Below are 19,659 nucleotides of genomic sequence, written 5' to 3'. Positions count from 1 at the left end.
TTGACTCTTCTTGAGTTGGAGTCCCTTGCGCATCTATTCGAGAGACCTGGGCAGTTCAGCCTCCCGCAGCAGCTCGGCACCCCCGGCTCCTGCAGAGCTGAGTCTGGGGCCAGCGGTCTGTCAGGGTTGTGAGCTGCCTCCTCGGTGGTACATTGACAAACGCAGCAAGCAATGCAGAGTTAACAAAATCAGCATTTAATAGTTCACTGTAAAAGTATCCTCTCCTGTGCACTTTATATCAGCCCAAGCCAAGTCAATGAATCATGTTCGGATCTGAAAATGCTGTGACCATCTTCATGTTTTACAGCAGATATGTCGGTCACTGCGTGCACCAGCTGAAAACAAGTTCAATAACTCCGTGTACTAGGTATCTTACAAACCATAAGGTAAACTTTATACAAGTTATATACAAGCTGAAGATGAAATATCACTCCCAACTATTAATTTGTGTTATAAGTTACAAGTTTTCAAATATTTATATATTCTCTGGTAACTGTACAGGTTGTCTACAAACTGTCAGAATAATATAGATACATGTGCAAGTGTATGCAAATAGGGTTACACTTGCTTCTTCAACTCTGTGAGTAGGCTGTCAACAAAGTAGGAAATAAGAAAGTCCATGTGATTTTAGCCTCCATGTATGTACATAAATATATTTCTATATATACAGAGACATAAAAAGACTAACAAGCCCATTCCAATACTTGGAACATAACCATATGTAGTAAATCCTGTTCAAGGTATTTAAAATTATCCTCTGTCTTCACGCTCATCACTGCGTCTGGATTCATCTTCTGAAAGTGACTCTGTGTTGCTGGAGGATATTATGTTTAGAAAATTAATTCTAAAATTTTGTTTCTGTTGGAATCTGTAGGAAATAAAAGGAAATAAATGTCACCCTCCCTAAGGAATAGTCAGGGTGGGTGCCCTCTGGTGAGTGATGTGTAAGAGTTTGCTCCTCTGAAGCATTTGGGTGTGAAGCCCCTGGTTTGACATTTTTTCCATAGGGGTTTGCCGTATGTTGATTGTGGCCCTTCTCTTCAAGTCTGTGACAAAAGGCTGTGCTTGTCCCTTTCTTATCCCTGTCTGCAGACTCCCCTTCTGCCCCACACATTTAGATAAATGGGACTAATGCTGATATCTCTGCCACATGGGCATTCTACTAGTGAGCTCATCATGGGGAAACTGTGGTGGACAGATGAGGACACCCTCTTGTCCTGTAAGGCTCTGCCTTAAGTCAAATCCCATCAATAAGCTGTCTGGATGCTGACAGCTGGGCTGATACAAGAGCTCGGGGATGAAGATGCTTTTGTTATCTGACCTTGCAGGTCCCATGAGCAGCTTCTGGGGCTGCATTCCCTATGGCTGGAGTGCTGCTACTTGGGACAGGAGGCTTACCATGCACTCCCGGCTGCGCAGCCCATTGCTGGTGATGATGATATAGTCATCGTTGTTGCTCTTCTCCTGCAATGAACACAAGAAGTTGTGGGTTAGGAAATTGATTGCTTCTTTTTTTTTCCTTTTTCACTCTGAAGGAGGCCTTGCTTTTTGAATCTCTGAAATGTGCTGGGGAAGTTGATCTGTGAGGAAAGATGCTCTCACTTGTCAGCCCTTTATGACCCCTGCCAGGGAAGGGCAGAAGAGCTGGGCCAGTTCACCTAGGTGGGATCAGTTTCCAGGTGAGCAGCATTCTGGGGTAGATACTCTTAAACAGATTTAACATAAGCGAGATCCTTTCTTGCTCTTGACTTAAGAACACTCCCAGAAAGGCTGACACCACATATGGCTGTACTGATTTATCTGGAGCACTTCAGCAGTCCTTCCGAAGGCGGACAGGCCTGGGAAGCCCACGTGCAAGCAGCATCAAGTCTGCCTTGCGAGAGCTGCTGCAGAGTCTGCAGCAGTCCCGGCCAGCCGGGTGGCCACAGGGGGTGCCCATGGATGGGCCAGGACTCCATCCCTGCTCTGCTCTTTCCAAGGAGGTGGCTTCAAGTGAAGTCCATGGCCATGCCAGTTTCCAGTGGGAATTATTCACTCCTTTTGCTAGAGGTTTGCCAGGCACCTGGATCAGGGGCCACTTTTATTCTCCAAATTTATTGGAGGCCAGCTGAGTTTTAATCCTCAACTTTTTAAATAGAGACATGCTAGAGAGCTCACAGCTAGCTATGCAGAGCATGCTGGGGTACCTGTGGGTGATATAAGGCAGCACAGTAGTGAAAGATGGAAACCGTAGTGTTACCTTAGTGAGCTTTAATTTGGGGGAGCTGGCTATGTCTTTCTTCAGCAAAATGTGTAAAACTGCATCATGAATGGTGAGGAAGAACATGGATGGCTTAATCTCCTCATCAAAAAATGCACATCTCTCCAGTTTGTCCAGGAAACCCTCTGTGGGGGAACAAAATCAAAGCACAAAGTGACCTGTGGGCCTTGAAAAATGAAGAAATAGCGTCTCCATTGAGTGAACACAGGAATTTCTGGTATACAGCACTGTTTCATTTATTAGAGCAGGTGGGTTCCTCTTCGCTGATGTGGAGGGAATGGGATATAAACACCCATCAGTACTGCCCTGCTTGATGCCGAGCAGAACGGAACTTGAGCTCAGTTTCTTGTTTAATGGCTAAGCCAGGCTGAGTGACAGCGTGTCTTGCAGCCCAGGGCTGTACAGCACAGTGGTGGCCATAGGCAAAACAAGCTGTTGTGTGTGGTCCTAGCCTGCTGGGGACAACATGGGCAAGATGATGCCTCTGCTCAGCTGCATCTGTTGGTCACCAAAGGCTGGAAGGTAAAATTAGGGGTGAGCCCCCCCGAGCCGTGCTTGGTGGTGGACAGGCAAGGCAGCGGGACAAGGCATCTGCGGTGATGCTGGTGGAAAAACAGGTACTCACCATGTGCCCCTGCAATGTAAATGTCGATGTTGATCCGGACAAATTCTTTCAAAGTCTGTTAAACCAGAAACAGGCACTATTTAGATACTGCTATTTTTTCTGATAACAGCTATTATGGTGATTAGCCACAGCAAATGTACAAACAGCTTCAAGATTTTGATTCTATTTTGAATGATGGCAAACAGCTCTAAACTCAGACTTTGCTGCACCTTGGAGCAGGATGATCTCTTCACGTGGCAGCAGACTGGATTGACTGATCTTTTCGAAAAGGGGCAGTATTAAATCCATTTAGCCCACAGCGAAAAAGATGATTTTTCATAAATCGTATGGCTTAATTGTACCTACTTAACACATGATGAAACTAAGACGCCAAAAGCTTCTGTGAAGATTTTTAGAACCAGGGATTCAAGCAGAACTGCAGTTCCCACTGTATATGGTAGGTGTTTAGTACCTATGGAAATAAATTTACACACTCTACGTGGATCTAGCTAGGTAACTTTAGCTATTGCTGTTTGAAAATGTTGTTCTTATTGTTTTGTTCAAGGTTATCCAGGGAAGCAAAAGCAGGAGCAGAACTGAAACTTTAATGTTCCAAATCCCAGCCTGATGTTTAAAGCCATATTTCATATAAACATTTCTGTAAAGCTTCCCAAAATATTACCAGGTGAATAAAGGTTGCCACAGCCAACATTCTAATTCCAATAAAATTTAGATTGATTACTTAATCTGTTTCCCAAACTTTTTCTATGCAAAATGTACATTAAATTTCACATAAACTCAAAGGTTGCCACTGTCTTTCCAGTTCATATAGAAATGCCTTTAAGAAGAAGGCTAGACTCACAGATAGAATCGGTTTGGGCTGGAAGGGACCTTTAAAGAAAGATCCTTTAGTCCAACCCCCTGGGCAGGGACATCCTCCATCAGAACAGGTTACTCAAAGCTTCATCCAACTTGACCTTGAACACTTCAGGGATGGGGCATCCACAACTTCTCTGGGCAGCCTGTTGCAGTGCCCCACCACCCTCATTGTAAAATAACTTGCTTGTATCTAATCTAAGTCTACCCTCTTTTAGTTTAAAATTATTGTCCCTTCTCCTGTCACTACAGGCCCTGGTAAAAAATCTGTCCTTGTCTTTTTTAGAGGCCCCTTTAACTACTGAAAGGCCACAACAAAATCTCCCTGGAGCTTTCTCTTCTTCAGGCAGAACAACCCCAACTCTCTCATCCTGTCCTCACAGCAGAGCTGTTCCAGCCCTCTGATCATCTTGGTGTCCCTCCTCTGGCCCCTCTCCAACAGGTCCATGTCTGTCCTGTACTGAGGGCTCCAGAACTGGACACAGGACTCCAGGTGGGGTCTCACCAGAGCAGAGGGGCAGAATCACCTCCCTGACCTGCCGGCCACACTCCTGTTGATGCAGCCCACAGTATGATTTGCCTTTTGGGCTGCAAACACATTGCCCGGTCACGTCCACCTTTTCATCAACCACTATCTCCAGGCTCTTCTCCACAGGGCTGCTCTCAATCCCTTAATTCCCCAGCCTGTATTGCTGCTGGGGGTTGCCCTGACCCAGGTGCAGGACCTTGCACTTGGTCTTGCTGAACTTCATAAGGTTCACATGGGCCCACTCATCAGGTCTATCAAAATCCCTCTGGGTGCCATCCCTTCCCTCAAGAGTATCCTTCAAGTATAACTATGTTCCTATGCTTTTCTTTCATACTATCACTGTCTGTCTTGTGAATTTGAATTACCTTTTGGAGGACTCTCATGGCAGAAAAATCAAGGAAGGACACTGATGAGAAATCCAGAATGATGCTGTGGATGTTGACCCGTGGCACAGTGATGCCGAGGGGGAGGTCAGCACCCCAGTTGATCTGAATTGGCAAGTCTGCCACATTGGTGGGCTGGTCCAGCTCTTCTATCCTGTTGTTGTCCAGTTCATCATCTGACTCGTGGGTATGGTTAGCTGTGCAAATCAAGCCTTTCTGTGTTGTCAGAGAAAAAAGTCATAATTAATATATCTTTTAAAGACCCAGCCTGGGTAGTAGTGTATCTCACACAAGGGCAAAAGTGATGGCAGCACAAAGCAGATGTACCCATGAGATGGAGCAAGACCCATCTATGCTTTACACTAGGAAAAGTGATGCCTATCCTGCAGTTGGAGGAAATTGGAAATGTTGGCTTTCCTCTCATCAATCTTTTAATCATGATCAGCAGAACCAGCTAGTGATGGCTTTTTGTTGTTCCCTGAAGTCAATGGTCAGATACGTTTTTCACTCAGTAGTTTCGGAAAGGTCAACAAAAAGCACGTGGGATTTGGGCTGAGAGAAAAGCAGCTTTATCCTGTCATTAACACAGTATGAACATCGCATCTGTGGGATCTAATCCTGCCATCTGAGGGCAGTGGGCACATACAAGCTCTGCCTATGGTAAAGCTCTAGGTCTCTTACTGTGAGAGCCATTTCAAATCTTATTTTTGAATCATGTTTATGTCATGAAGTGGCAACTTGGAGAGCAGCATATCTCATTAGGACAGGAGGCTGTGAAGCAGTTCTCTGCCACTTCAAGCCAGGGAGAGGGTTGCTTAAGCCCCCCTGGGTGCAATTGCCTTACTTACGGGTGTCACTTGCAGCTCCCCTTTCTTCAGCATCTTTCTGATCTTCCTTAAAGCTTTATTGCGTTTCCTCAGGACTCTCAGTGGGTTGAAGCCAACCTGCAGAAACAACACCTTGAATAATTAAAAAAACCCACACACACCCAGTGACACCGGGGGCAGGACACAGCATCTCATGCAGCTTTTCTTTATAGTCACGATGAGCATGGTTTGCACCTGATATTGCCTGCCACTTTTCACCAATTCAAACAAGGGCCTTTTTTCTTGGTTGGAAAGATGTCTACAGGTATGACTGCAAACAGGCAGGCCCATCCGTGCCAGCTTTAGGACATGTTGCATGGACAGCAACAAGGCAGTGACGATGCTGTAGCAGAGGCCAGTAACTCCAACAGGCTGGTATAGTGTTGCCTAGCCCAGAGCTTGTCCTTCTTGTCTTCGTTATAAGGTGGCCACCCAGGGGACCGAGGTCAGAGAGCTCAGAGGTTGTCTCTGCCCTGTACCACATGACTGCAGTGTGGGTCCTCTACACATCATTTTGTTTTCTTGAAGAAGAAAACCAAAGTCGTTCATGCTGACTGCATATGTCTCTTGAACCTCTTAGCTGGTTTTAGCAAAATTAGACAGCAGGCAAATTAGTCCAATAAAGGTTGCAAAAATACGAAATTCCTGCAGGTGGTCTGCCTCATCTATCTAGTCGGTGGAGGAGAGACGTGTTAGAAATGCCTGTATTTGTAAAGAGAGTGGTGTGAGCACTTGCACTCCTAGAAAAAAAAATGCCTTCAGACTCTTCTGAGGTGAAAGCCAAGCACATGGAGACCCAAACATGCCGGATCTCCTGTTTCTTCAGTCCCTCATGTGAACAACAATCTGCTCATGAACAATGCTCATGGCAGACATTGCTTATTGATTCTCCCCTAAAAGCAGCAGGAAAGGGAAGTTATGGGTGCAAATTTGGTTCAGTTTGGGTTTGGTTGGCCTTTCTGGTGTCGTGAGGGCCAAGGGGTCCTGGGTCTCCATGCTGGTTGTGGAAAGACCAGCTGCCTTCTCTCAGTTTGTCATGGAACATATTAAGACCTCTTTGATAGCATGATTTCTTTCTGCTTTTCTTCTGACTATAGTGATTATGTTCCTTGGGGCAAGATGAGTAAACTAGCATTTACTGGTGCAAAGGATATAAATGCTAATAAAATAAAATAATCTCCATTTATATTATTTATGTTTATACAACTTTCTTATAAAAGACCATTGGTATAGTAGAAGTTCTACATGAGTCAAGCTGTTCTCTTTCTCAGAGGTGTGTACATACTTGTGGGATTACAGTAGTGGCAACAATATTTGAATAATTCATTAAAAGCTCGTCTTTGAAATTTGGACTGACTGCATATATAGTAACTATTGGAAAATTGTATTCACCTTAATGTATCATGCGATTCATATGTTCAGAATGACAGCCTCAGACACTTACAGCAGTGATGAGTTTCTCTCTGAAGAATTCAATGTTGGCGAAGAAGATCGGAGATGCACATCTGAAAATCTTCACTCCCTCTGGCTCATAGATCTGTACAATGAAGGAAAAGTATCAGTAATGATATCTGCTATGGAAACACAAATGCAGTAGATAGAAAAAGAAACAAGATATTTCTTACATCAGTGTAATCCTTCCTGTTTCTGTAGACGTTACTTCTCCCAACATTAGCCAAAACGGTGCAGCTTGGGCTGTGAACAAACACACACAGTTATTTGCACCCTGTACTGAAACCTGGCAGAAGGGAAGGATCAGAGAAAGCTACATCAGCTGTGGTGCTAGACTGAAGTGGGAACCCACATCCAGGGGTTCACGCCTGTAAGTGACTTTTCCATACATGGTTTCTGGACAGACGAAGGCATGGGGCTGTTGGCCTTCTCTGCACAGGCGGAGTTAATTTATAGCAGGAGGCCCTGATGTATATTATTGTGTCAAACAAGTACTCACATCTGAGAGCGGATCACCACGGTCAGCAGCTGGAATGCCACGGCAGCTGCTAGTCCAATATCCAGGCCAAGAAAAACAGCAGCTAAGAAAGTCACCACCCATATAACCTGTAACAAGGAGGTGGATTGCAATGGTTGCGAACATGCCAAGGACCTGGGTCATGAGCTCAGGGCGGGAGCAGCAACAGATCTCAGAGCTTGCCCAGCCTTTGGTGAGGGGTTTTGTGTTTCCTAGCTTTTGTTCTTGTAAAACGGCCAGACTCACTGACTAGCACCACAGAGTGTTTCTAGGGATAACAATTTGCAGGCAATAAAGGCTTAGAATAATAGGAGTGTGGATCTTCTATAGGTGGTTCACTAAATGCTCAATAAAAACCCAGCAGAAAGGCATGGTTACAAGTAAACCAGGATCCTGGGAAAGCTGAGAGTTGTAAATGTGCTCTGGGTATCAAAACAGGCAAACACAGGTGCTGTGAATGTACTTGACTGATGAGCACAAACGTCTAGAGCATTTTTCACCACAGATCTCAAAGCATTTTCACATGGTAAATAACTATTTGGAAGCTGGGAGAACTGAGGCCTGGAACCATTTGGGAACACAAAGAATTGGCCAACGAGGAAGCCAAGAGCCTAGTCTTCTGAGTATTAGTCCTGCCCTCCAGCCATGAGCTTTACTATTTGGACTAAATCTTTCAATCCATGGTCTCCCAGAGAGGGGTTCTTATCAATGCTTATAAATATCTCAAGGGTGGGTGTCAAGGGGATGGGACCAGACTCCTTTCAGTGGTGCCCAGTGACAGGATGAGGGGCAACGGGCACCGACTGAAGCACAGGAGGTTCCATCTGAACATGGGGAGAAACTTCTTTACTTTGAGGCTGCCAGAGCCCTGGAACAGGCTGCCCAGAAAGGTTGTGGAGTCTCCTTTTCTGGAGACATTCAAACCCACCTGGACACATTCCTGTGTGATCTGCTCTGGTGAACCTGCTTTAGCAGGTGGGTTGGACTAGTTGATCTCCAGAGGTCCTGTCCAACCCCAACCATTCTGTGATTTTGTAACATGCCATGTGAGTGTGAGAAAGTGTCCCTGAATGTGTAAGTATTTAGTTGTTTTCTGTAACTTCTTTCTATATTTGACTTTACATGAGTTGTATTTTAGTAGATTTTTGATGACGTGGATGAAAACTGACATTGCCAAAAAGAAGTTAGGAGAGAGAATTGACTCAAAGCAGGTGGGACAAAATGGAAAACATGAGCAAGGGATATAAGAGTAAAAAAGGCATGCCACAATTGTACTTCCCATTAGTGAAGTAAGGCAAGAATAAAGATAGCCTGTAAGCAAATTTTCATCATAGATTTATTTCCCAGAGTGTTGTAGGACTGAACTTACACAGTCGTATTTGTCCTTTCTCCACAGCACGCCTACTTCCTTGAACTGCATGAGCATTCCTTTCAAGTTGCCAAGAGCCAAAGATGCAAGGACTGACTGTGAAAAAGACCAAAATACATGCTGAATTTTAAAGCAAGCAAAGCAAATGTTGAACACTAAGGCTTAGAAGATCATATAAATAGGGCCAAAGTGCAGCTGTAAGACCAGGCACCTCCTTGCATTGTGTCACTGGAGTGCGAGGCAGGATGCCCCGTCCATTGCACTGGAACCTCCCTAGCCATGGTTAAGAGCAGGTGCCTGACCTGAGGCCGCAAATCCCACTTGCTTTTGACACCTAAAAACTGGTGCTGTGATGTTTTGTGTTTGGGCACTTGCATTCCCTTTGAGGGACCAAATGTAGTGGTCCTCTCTATCATGATCTTGGAAGAAGAACCAAGCTTTGCAAAACCCTGTTTGGCTTCCACCAAAGCCTATGAACACTTTCAGTGATTCCTGGAGCAGCCCAGTCTTTGGCAAGTGGAGGAAGTGCAAGGTGAAATTCACTAATACCTTCTGTAATGGCTCCAGGAGAAATCCAATGGCCAAGATCACAATCAAGACAATGACAGCTGAGATAACACCAGCAATCTGCATGAGAGAACAATTCCACCACGAATAAGTGCCCACAGGCATTATGGTCAGCTAGGAAAAAAGAGAGCTTTCTTGCAATAAACACCTCCATGATTTGTTGTCTTTTATACCTGTGTTTTGCCTCCTGTGCTCTCCTGCACACCTGATCTCGACAGAGCTGTGCTGGAGGCAAATCCTTTGAAAGATCCACCAACTATATTACCCAGCCCAAAAGCAATTAGTTCCTGAAATAAAAACAAAAGAGGTTGTTCTTAAAAGCTAGTTCATGTCAGTTATTCACAAGGCAAAGCATTCCTAAAAATACTTATTTCCTGTTGACGAATGCCTTGTATTGACTTCTGCGTTATTCACCTACCTGGTTGCCATCTAGTGGGTAGTCGTGCTTGATGGAATACACTTTAGCTACAGAGAAGGCTACTGCAAACCCAACAATTGCGATGGAAATACCGTCGCCAATACACTTTTGGAGGACACCTACATCAGGTGCAACAGGCGATTGAAACCTGAAAGACAAAAACTCATTAAGGACATGCCTAGAGGAGACAAGTTGTCAAGCAAGCGAGCAAGGCAGTGGTCCAGCTCATACTGAGCATTTTGGAGAGATCTGACACAGAGTTGCGGCTCTGAATCCTGTAAAACTTTGCAGAATCCTTGGTCGGAACACGGACTCTGTTTATCCACACTCAGCTCTATTTGTATCTCAGCAGGTTTTCATTTACTTGGCCAGGACCAGTGACAGCTTATTTTGTCTGAGGTGCATGCACAGTTCTGCCTTCTAGTTATACATGGGTGTAAGGTCTGACCCAGTGCTGGGCCCCTGGCACAGTCAGTTTGTACATGAACAATTTCACTTAATTGCAACAAAAAAAATATCCCTGTGTGCTTCATTGAAGCACTTTAGACAGCTAGACGAATATTTACCAAGTCAGGTAATACTGTCCAGTCTCTCAGGCTGCTAGCTGCTTTAGCTGCAACATTTCCTGCTTTTGATCAGGGGCTTTTGCAGATGCAAGGGACAATTCCTCTCTGGTCTTTTACTTTTTTTCCCCCCTTTTCTTTTTTCAGTGAACTGAAATCTGAAGAATGGAGACTCCTGAGCAGAAATAGCTGTTCCTCTGCAAGCTTCATTCACTAACAACCCCAGGGCTACAAGAGGCAATCAAGACTGTCCCAGTGGGTAAATGGCTGTCCTAGTAAAAGTCTTCCTCCCTCTTTTTAACTTAATGTAACTTTATGCCATAATTCTGGCACAGCTGGATATAGTCTCCATTTGGATATCCACTCAATATATCCATATATACCCTATATATGGATATATCTCTCTGTATGGATATACTCCTGAAAAGCGGCTGTTGAGGCCTACTGAGGACAATGGTGCCTGGGGAGATGCTGGCGGCAGGGGAGCAGGCAGGAGAACTGTGTGATGTTGTGGTGGGTTCCCAGGGCTTGTGGTGGCTGCTGAACCACGCGTGTACTTCGAGGGAGATGGAGGGGTTCAGGAGTGAGTAGTTCAGTAAAAGGGACAAATATCAACCTCCTGCTCAACAGCTGTCTTGGCAAATGAAGCGAGCAGTTACTTCATGTCTAGTGAGTAACTTTTATCTATCGAAAGTGTCCTCATATTGTTGAGAGCGAAATGTTTGTTTACCTGCTGAAAGAAGATGAAGCAGATTATTTTAAACAAAAACCAGAGCTGAACCGATTTAGCACTGACAAAATGGAGAGAGCTTTTGCTTCACTGGTGAATTTTAAGTAAATTACTTACCCTTCCTCTAGCTTTCCAACAACAGCTACATTAAATTTCTCTTCAAAGTTAAGAAAATGGGAAAGCAGTGCTGCTAAAACCGTCTGAAAGATAATAAAACCCACATTAATTAGGCACATTCTCCCACATGCCCTCCAGTCTCATCACTAGAGAGAGAATTATGGCCCAAGTCTGCACATCCCTTTGCTGTTCAGCTGTCATTCCTGAACGACCTTACAGGTAAGGGTTCACATTCACAAATCACATGGAGAAAATATAAGAATATCTCACTAGCAACAGAGAACATCCCACCCAGGTGTTTTCTAACCAAGTACTGTGCTAGCCCTGGGGGAAAGCAAGCAACACCTGCATCTATAACAACATCTTCCATGGCTTTAGGAGCTCACTGCTCACGCGAGGCTTCCCTCACCCCACTGCCACTTGGAGGGGCAAAACCATCTGTTGCTGGAGGGCAAAACTGTTTAGTGCTTGGCCATGGATGGCCAAGACTTCAGTGGCTGCTTGCAGGGTTGGTGCAGAGGGGCTTCAGCTGTGTGACTGCAGCCAGCTGGTCTCAGACCCGATTTTGTCCAAGAAAGAAAATACTATTTTATAACATTTTACTCAGTTCAGTTAAGAACAGCTAAGTAGAACTAAAACACCTTGTGGTAGCTCATGAATGCTGTCAATTTTTCCTTACAAGTAAAATGACAACCCATCATTTAATACAGAACAGGAGAAGAAAGCGTTAAAAGGCTGCTTCCTATATCACCATAGTGATGGAGCAACTGCAAAATCAACGAGAAGTGACCATTACCACCAGGAGTTCGATCGGGATGGGGGTTGGTAACTTTGCTTTGTATCGATCGTTCATTTCTTTCACCACGAACACAACAAGCAAGACAACAAGGGATGTGACCAGGTCAGCAATGTTTGTTTTTGTGATTTGGCTGAAAACACTCTCCAGAGTCTGCAAAACCAGGAAAAAAAAAGTAGTGCTTTAGAAATAGTAGTGTTGTGTCACAGTAGCACTATCCTTTCCAGAAGGGCCTGTATCTGAATTGCTCTGAGGGTTTTGGCAGTTGGGATTTATTCCCTGGGGCATGACATGGTTTGTCAGCCCCGATGAATGTGCATGTGCATCATCCAAATAACAAAAGAACTCACAAAAAGCCCCCCCGCTGGCTCTTGACCCTCTCCTCCTGTCCTCCCCCAGAGGCAGGGCCAGAGCAACAGGCACGTGTACAATAGGAAATAAGAGCAATGGAATTACTGAGCAGGTGTCCCTCTCTGCTTCTTCTTCCTGCCCTTCTCCTTCCACCTTTCTCACCCAACAGCCCTCATGGACTCATATCCAAATTAAATATATACAATATCAGTGCAGTAAAAATGAATAATTAAATGCTTGAGGCAAAGTTGAGTGCTTCATTAAAGTATGCCAGCACACAATAGAAAATATTATCTAATTAGCCCAACGGGTTGTAACTTGGTGTTTTTTAATAAATTTAAAGATTGGTCATATACTAATAACACATCTTTTATGTTTTGCTCTTGTGTTTCATCCTGCTTGGCTGTTTTTATGCCCAGTTCTGTTATTACTGCCTTGTGATATACAGTCAGATATGCATCACAGGTTTCAATAGCATTATCAAATAATGAACACTTAGCACTTACATAGACAATGCCAAGTGGTTCGTTAAATCCAGGGACAGACAATTGAAGCATGAATTTCAGCTGAGATACCACAACATGGATAGCTGCAGCAGTTGTGAAACCACTGATTAATGATTGTGATAGATAAATAACAAAGAATCCAAACTGGAAAATTCCCAGAAGCAACTGAAATGCAAAATGACCATACGTCAGTGTGATTTATTCATGCTTTTAAGCAATCGCTGCAACAAAAAGAACTGTATTTAATGGGAATAAAGATTTTAACCTAATCCCACATATCCAGGGATTAAGGAAAACACTGTCACCAGAATTGCAATAAAAGTTCGTTTAGCAACAGAGCACAAGACTAGTAAAATCGCTAGAGCAGTTAAAACTTATTATTTTTATTTTATAGCTAAAATAAACCTCCTTAGTCTTAGGGTTTTCAGTACCCATATTTTCACATGGTACCAGTGTTTCATGAAGCACAGACTTATAAATATGTTAGGAAGGAGTGAACTGCAGGAATTCTATGTTAAGAAGGAAGGAGAAATTGCTTTGTTTTTAAAAGGCAAATCCAAATACTTTACTATTATGAGATAAAGCTTTTACTCGCGCTGCTGTGACAGCATCATTCACGTTACTCTCACAACTGCTTTTTCCTACCCAGCAGATTGGCTTTTGCTGTAGGTTAGTGGACCTGTGTGGGCTGTAGGCTCAGCTCTGGGCAAACCCAGGGATTTCAGAGCATGAGTCAGTGCCTGGTCACTGGAGCGGGACGGGTGTCTCCTAATCAGTGAGCCAAGGTCAGTTGTGTGGGAAGGGGAAGAGAATTACTTTGGTGACTGCACCAGCAGATAACAAAAGGGAAGGCCAATCCCCCATTCATCTGTTAATATACACACATGCAGATACATGTGAACACACACACCTATGTTTACCAACCTGGAAAACCCCAGAAAGGAAGGTTACAGATGCAGCCACCATCACTCTCTCTTCATCTATTGCTGAGGTATTCGTGGAAGTGCCGTTTCCAGCAATGTCATCGGGGACCAGCCTGACAACAGCTCCTCCCACCATCAGGCTCAGGACAGGGAAGGGACCTGAGCACCACAAGGCATTTGTTAGAGACCCCAAGTGCCACCATGTCCTTCTTTACCAGTGAGGAGGGCGGTTGGTGTGCCTGAACATACCCACTGAGATATGTCTGGATGTGCCAAAGATAAAATAGACCAGGACAGGGAAAAATGCTGCGTAGAGTCCATAGCCGGGGGGGATGTTCACCAGCAAAGCATAGGCAAGACCTGTGAAGACAGAGGCCCAGGGAAGGTGACGTGTGTCATAGGGTGAAGCCAGCAGTCCCATTGTGCCTGGCACAGCTGGTGGTGCCAGAGCACGCGTTTCACGGAGGTACCTTGCAGGACAGCCACAAGCCCCGTGTTGATGCCGGAGACAATGTCACTGAGGATCCACTCCCTGAAGCGGTATGCTGGCAGCCACGAGGCGATGGGAAACAAACCAAAGGCAATTTTTTTGACCCTTTGTGGAGAGCAGCTGCAAAGACACAAGAGGACAGAGGCCTGTAGGTGAACAGCTCAGCTGGGTCACAGCCTGTCTTTGGAGTGGAAATGAAGGGGGAAGGACTCAGGTTCAGGCTGCCAGGGTTCAAAATCTCACCCAGACACAGTGCTGATCAACCTACTCTGCCAGCTGGCCTTCAAGGAGGACCTGGTGGCCTCCAGAGTTCTCTTCCAACCAAAGTTTTCATAGAATCGTAGAATGGTTTGGGTTGGGACTGTCAAAGGTCACCTAGTCCAACCCCCCTGCAATGAACAGGGACGTCTTCAACCAGACTGTGTTGCTCCAAGCCTCATCCACCCTGACCTTCAGTGTCTCCAGGGATGGGGCATCTACCACCTCCCTGGGCAACCTGGGCCAGTGTTTTACCACCCTCATTGTAAAAAATTTCTTCCTTCTATATAATCTGAACCTACCCACTTTTAGTTTAAAACCATTACCCCTTGTCCTATTGCAACAGGCCCTGCTAAAAAGTCTGTCTCATCTTTCTTATAATCCCCCTTTAAGTACTGAAAGGCTGGAATAAGGTCTCCCCAAAGTTTGTGCTGCCAAGTGCCCAGGGAAAGAGAAGCTGCCTGGGCTACAACTGTAGGAAGACTCTTAAGGGTAACAGCAGCTAAAATCCTTTAGAAAAATCTGACATTGTGTTTGTTTAATGAGTTTTTGCTTGCTTTGTTGGAGTCTGAGATGGAAGTGGCCAGGATGGGGTTCATGCTGTCAGAGAATGGCAGTTCAGGCTGCTCTTAGCTCCATATAAAAAAAAAAGAAAATCTTACCGAAAATATAGTTTCAGGTGATCCCAAAAGGTCTTATGGTATCTGTGCAATTTCTCATGCTCTTCGTTGAATAAATTCTCCGAGTACACAGGTCTGGCTACAACATAGTGGTTGCCCACAGGTTCAACCATTTCTCCTGAAATGCCAGGCGAGGATGGCAACTTGTGTGTATTCCCTGGCTTTAGTTGCGTAAAAAACCTGAAACGAAGAATGTGGTTAGATCCTATGTACAGTGGGGTGGGTATTTGTAGCATAGATGAGTGAACTCCAAACTGAGCGTTACCACCTTTGAAGATCAAAAGAGAGATGGTTGAGACACCCTCTTGGCTTTGCCAAGGTGATCTCCTGCCCTCCTCCTCCCACTGCAGGGCAGTGTTTCGCTGGAGCATGAAGTTTTTCTTTCTAAACATGCAGCCAAAAGGTGGACAAGATGGATTTTGAGTTAATTTATCTCCAAGTCAGCTGTCTACAAACAAAGTCTGCCTCCCTCAAGGGAGACTAAATTCTTAAAGAACAAACAAGCAGATCACAAGCGGTTTCTCTTTGTGGCAACACCAGGAGGGCTGGGAGCTCCTTGAAATGCACCGACATGGGGGGAAAGGCAGAGCCAGGGCTGTGCTCAGCCATTCTCTGTTGCACTTGGAGACTGGGCTGAATCTTTTGGCTTGGGTCTGTGTGACCAGGAGGTTAGGCTTGGTACTGAAAAAATACGTTTTTGCTGCTTGTTATTTGTAAGATTTCTTTCTATGGGTTGTCTGGACAGCTTCTCTTCTGTTTCATACTCACAAACAGTTGTTGCAATGTCTGACCTAAATATTGTTTTCTGCCTTGTCCCAACCCACATTTGCATATTTGTGCTGAAGAGAAACTATCCTCGGTCACTCCAGAAATGACCCCTAAAGTCCGCATTGCACATGAGAAGACTCAAGATTCTTTCCAGTCTGTACCACTGGGTATTTTGCAGCAATTAATTGATGGCATCACTGTTATGTTTCTCTTTATGTGCTGTTATGTTTCTCTCTATGCCTCACATTCTTCTCACATTATTTTCACCTAAATAAATGTACTAGCTAAAAAAATTTCTCTCTGCGGCAGCCACCATCAAATATTTAATACAGGACTAGTACTAGACAGGAGTCATGGAACTTGCTTCTGGTGGCCACGGTTGGACTAGATGATCATTGCAGGATCCTTTCAACTGGAACTAATCTGTTCTATCCCGTTCTATTTTCTTTTGACTCAGAGACAAAGATGTATTGCAGGAAGCAAGAAGTCTTGTGACACTGATAATAGAGCATTTTTCTTAGAATCATAGAATCATAAAATGTCCTGAGTTGGAAGGGGCCCACAAAGATCACCGAGTCCAACTCCTGTCCCTGCATGTGACAACCTCACAGTTCACACCATGTGTGTCTGAGGGCGTTGTCCAGTCTTGAACACTGTCAGGCTTGGGGCCGTGACACCTCCCTGCGGAGCCTGTTCCAGTGCTCCAGCACTGAATTCTTCATTTTCTCTCCCCGAGGTGTTCCTTGGCATCTTGCTGTTTGTCTCACAACAGATGCCTGACCAACATTACCTCCTTTCCTGGGCATTTCTAATTCAAACTCAACATATGGTGATATCACAGGACAGATTTTCAAGTGGCACAAAGAAGTTTGCATAGTTATTAAGAGAGGGAAAGCTTTTTATCTATGACAATTTTGACATTAAAACGTAAATCTCATTCTGAAACTTTACTACAGCTCAGGGCCCATTATTGACCTATTTCAAGTTATTTTGTTTTAGTTTCTTTCTAGTTCGTTCTGGAGAGATTCATGGATGGGTAGAAGTACAAATAGTGTCAGATGAACCTCTTAGATGTGGTGGGTTTTTTTATTAATACACTAATTTTCCACAAAGGATTTACTATTTTGGCAGTGGGTTAAACATTTTTACTCTGTGTTTTAACATTAAAAAATGATATTTGTAGTCATTTCCAAAAAATGCAGGGTAGTTATTTTAACAGACTAATACTCAAAATCTAAGCTCATTCAAGACCCTGATCCAAGGTCAGTTAAAATCATACTGCAATTGTATAATTGTACACAACTGTCCCTGGATCAGAGCTCCGAACCTGAGGCTGACGAAATTTCAGTGAAATAAATGGTTAATTTAGTTCTTTCTCTGAAAAATCTCCATGTACTTAGATTTGCAGGGTGAAGTTTACTCTATCAAAGATTTTTAGGATTGCTCTGTTTCCTAATCAGCCTATCGGTCTTTCAGACTTCACATTGCCAAGAGGAACATTGCTGAAAGTCCTGTTGAATCGTTTTGTTCATTACATTGTAGGTGAACTATTTGTACCTTTGAAATGTTCATAAGGCACAAAAACAAAAGAACTGCATGGGTTACTCTTTCATTTCAGATTTTCCCCAGTGCTGCAGCTGCTGTAGCTTTTCCGAGTGCTTCAGTTGTCACTCCTGCCCCTTGCCCAGCCTGTACTCTTTCTGCAGGCCAAATTTAATGCCCCAGTCTCAGGGAACATACACTGTGCCCCTTTACAACCCTCTGAATCGACTCTGGTTTGCTAGTGCTGGGCTTGTTGAAGATGCAAGTATTTTGCGTGTGCTTTTTCCTTCCTGACAGGAGCCCCAGTTTACTGACTCTCCTCCTGATTTGTGTCAGTGGCTTAGAGCTGCAGAAGGAGCCCTGGAGCCTCACCCCGAGGGGCTCATTGAGCTGAACCATGTGAGCGTGAGTCTGCTCTAAAGACTATAGTGCCATGTGGTATTACTTAAGTTAAGTTTAACCAAGCCAGCCTGAGCACCTCAAGTGCGGTGTAAAGTGCCTTAAACGTGTTTTCTGACAGGTAAATGAGACCACATGGTACAGCACACTGCAGACCACACTTGCAGCCAGATGACCACTGCTGCAAGTCACTTGCTAGTTGAGCTCTTCTCATCTAGTTCCCTCTTCCACATCCTCTATCGGCAGCTATCAGCTACCATGACTTCAGTCGGAACTGATTTCCTCTTGCTCACTCTTGTTTTCTTCCCATACATGTTTAGAAATACGGATGTCCTTTGCATAGGGACATTTTTTTCAGCTGTCAGCACCATTAATTATTTTTGGAGTTTTACAGAATATTGTGATGAGTGCCAGCATAGTGGAGGCCAACATCATCTGCAAATCCCCTAAAAGAGAGGTCTGTACTCCAGAAACCCACGCTGCTTTTCCAGAATGCTCCCATCATTCAGTCCTTGGACTCCTTGTTGGACACAACCAATTAGCACAGTTCTTCAGATGACTTCTATAGTATGTCCATCCATACATGGAAAACAGAAACAGAGGCCAAGCTTACACCACACAGCTATTTAGTGGTAGTAACTTTTACTCGCTGTTGACCAAGACTATATCTGAACTGAAACCCCAGAGATAACATTCTGATTCAGGTTTATTCCACATAGCCTCTGATCGTGTTGTCATGGCCAGCAATTAATAGCATTACCATCTTCCACATGTAAAACACTCCAACTCTGCTGCTAATACTAATGCTTATTTTGACGTGTGTCACTTTGTTGAGGGGATGTTTTTTTTCCCTTTGTTAATTTATGCTAAATATTGACCAAGTAGTACACAAAAATCTGGTAACTTCAGCTGAATAATTAAATAATAATTAAATATTCACATGCTTCATCCCACAAACATTTGAAAAATACAAACAAATTCCACAAGGGAAGCTTTTACATTTTACAAGAAACACAACACATGAGTAGAAGCATTTCATTTATAACCATTACTTCACACATTCCACATCCAGACTGAAAAAGTCAAAATTGTACCTGATGTGTCTTCCAGGAAGCTCTTCAAAAGAAACCACACCAAGATTTTAGGAAAAGAAACATATCCTTTAAATTGTAGGAGACAGAGCAGGTATCTTGTGCTGTTCTTCATTTCAGAACCTCCCTAAATAGTGGCAGCACTTTAATAACTAACTTCAGTTAACTTTTACAAGAAAAGGAAGATTTCACTGTGGCCTTGACCATTGAGCCTATCCTCAGGAGGGATGATAAGAGTAATTTCTTAAAGTTCTCTGTGATATTGCTTAACTTTGTTTGGCGATCAGTTTGTGATTGGTCTGCAGAGACTAATATGGGAAAACAGAGATGAATAAGAAGGACTGTCTGTTGCAATCCTGTGCTGTACATCTGCCAGGTTTCTGTTGAGCATGGTGGGAAGTGGTGACCAGAGCTCGGCTGTGTCACACTTCATTTCTGAAGGAGCAGGAGCCAGTGGTAGGGGAGATGGGGCTGCTGGGTGTGCCAGCTCTGGACAACAATTTGACACGATCTCCCACATCATCCTTACAGCTAAACTGAGGGACTGTGGTCTGGATGATCGGGTAGTGAGGTGGACCGAGAACTGGCTGAAGTAAAGAAGCCA

The 19,659-nt window shown here is 44.2% G+C and overlaps 1 protein-coding gene across 1 annotated transcript; it reads right to left on the bottom strand.

The window, feature by feature from the left end:
* Positions 1-179: 179 nt before the first annotated feature.
* Positions 180-19,262, bottom strand: SLC26A3 (solute carrier family 26 member 3). The gene is made up of 21 exons (XM_021300306.2): positions 19,059-19,262; positions 15,238-15,435; positions 14,298-14,437; positions 14,077-14,187; positions 13,829-13,986; positions 12,905-13,069; positions 12,048-12,200; positions 11,252-11,334; positions 9,842-9,989; positions 9,597-9,710; positions 9,406-9,483; positions 8,857-8,952; positions 7,470-7,576; positions 7,144-7,213; positions 6,963-7,055; positions 5,501-5,596; positions 4,635-4,868; positions 2,886-2,940; positions 2,240-2,385; positions 1,399-1,464; positions 180-868 (listed from the first exon to the last, which is right to left on the bottom strand). Exons 2-21 carry the CDS (start codon positions 15,366-15,368, stop codon positions 845-847), a joined length of 2,268 nt encoding a protein of 755 aa, XP_021155981.2. The 5' UTR covers positions 15,369-15,435; positions 19,059-19,262; the 3' UTR covers positions 180-844.
* Between the last annotated feature and the right edge of the window lie 397 nt (positions 19,263-19,659).

The sequence above is a fragment of the Columba livia genome, chromosome 1, assembly GCF_036013475.1.
Source record: "Columba livia isolate bColLiv1 breed racing homer chromosome 1, bColLiv1.pat.W.v2, whole genome shotgun sequence".
Lineage (NCBI taxonomy): Eukaryota > Metazoa > Chordata > Aves > Columbiformes > Columbidae > Columba > Columba livia.
This window is presented reverse-complemented; position numbering and strand designations above follow the sequence as displayed.

Coding starts and splice junctions, on each gene's coding strand:
- SLC26A3 (XM_021300306.2), bottom strand. CDS start 15,368: ATGGTTGAACCTGTGGGCAACCACTATGTTGTAGCCAGACCTGTGTAC. Junction 14,188..14,297: donor GCTTGTGGCTGTCCTGCAAG/GTACCTCCGTGA, acceptor CTGTCTTCACAG/GTCTTGCCTATGCTTTGCTG. Junction 2,941..4,634: donor CCATGAGAGTCCTCCAAAAG/GTAATTCAAATT, acceptor CTGGTTTAACAG/ACTTTGAAAGAATTTGTCCG.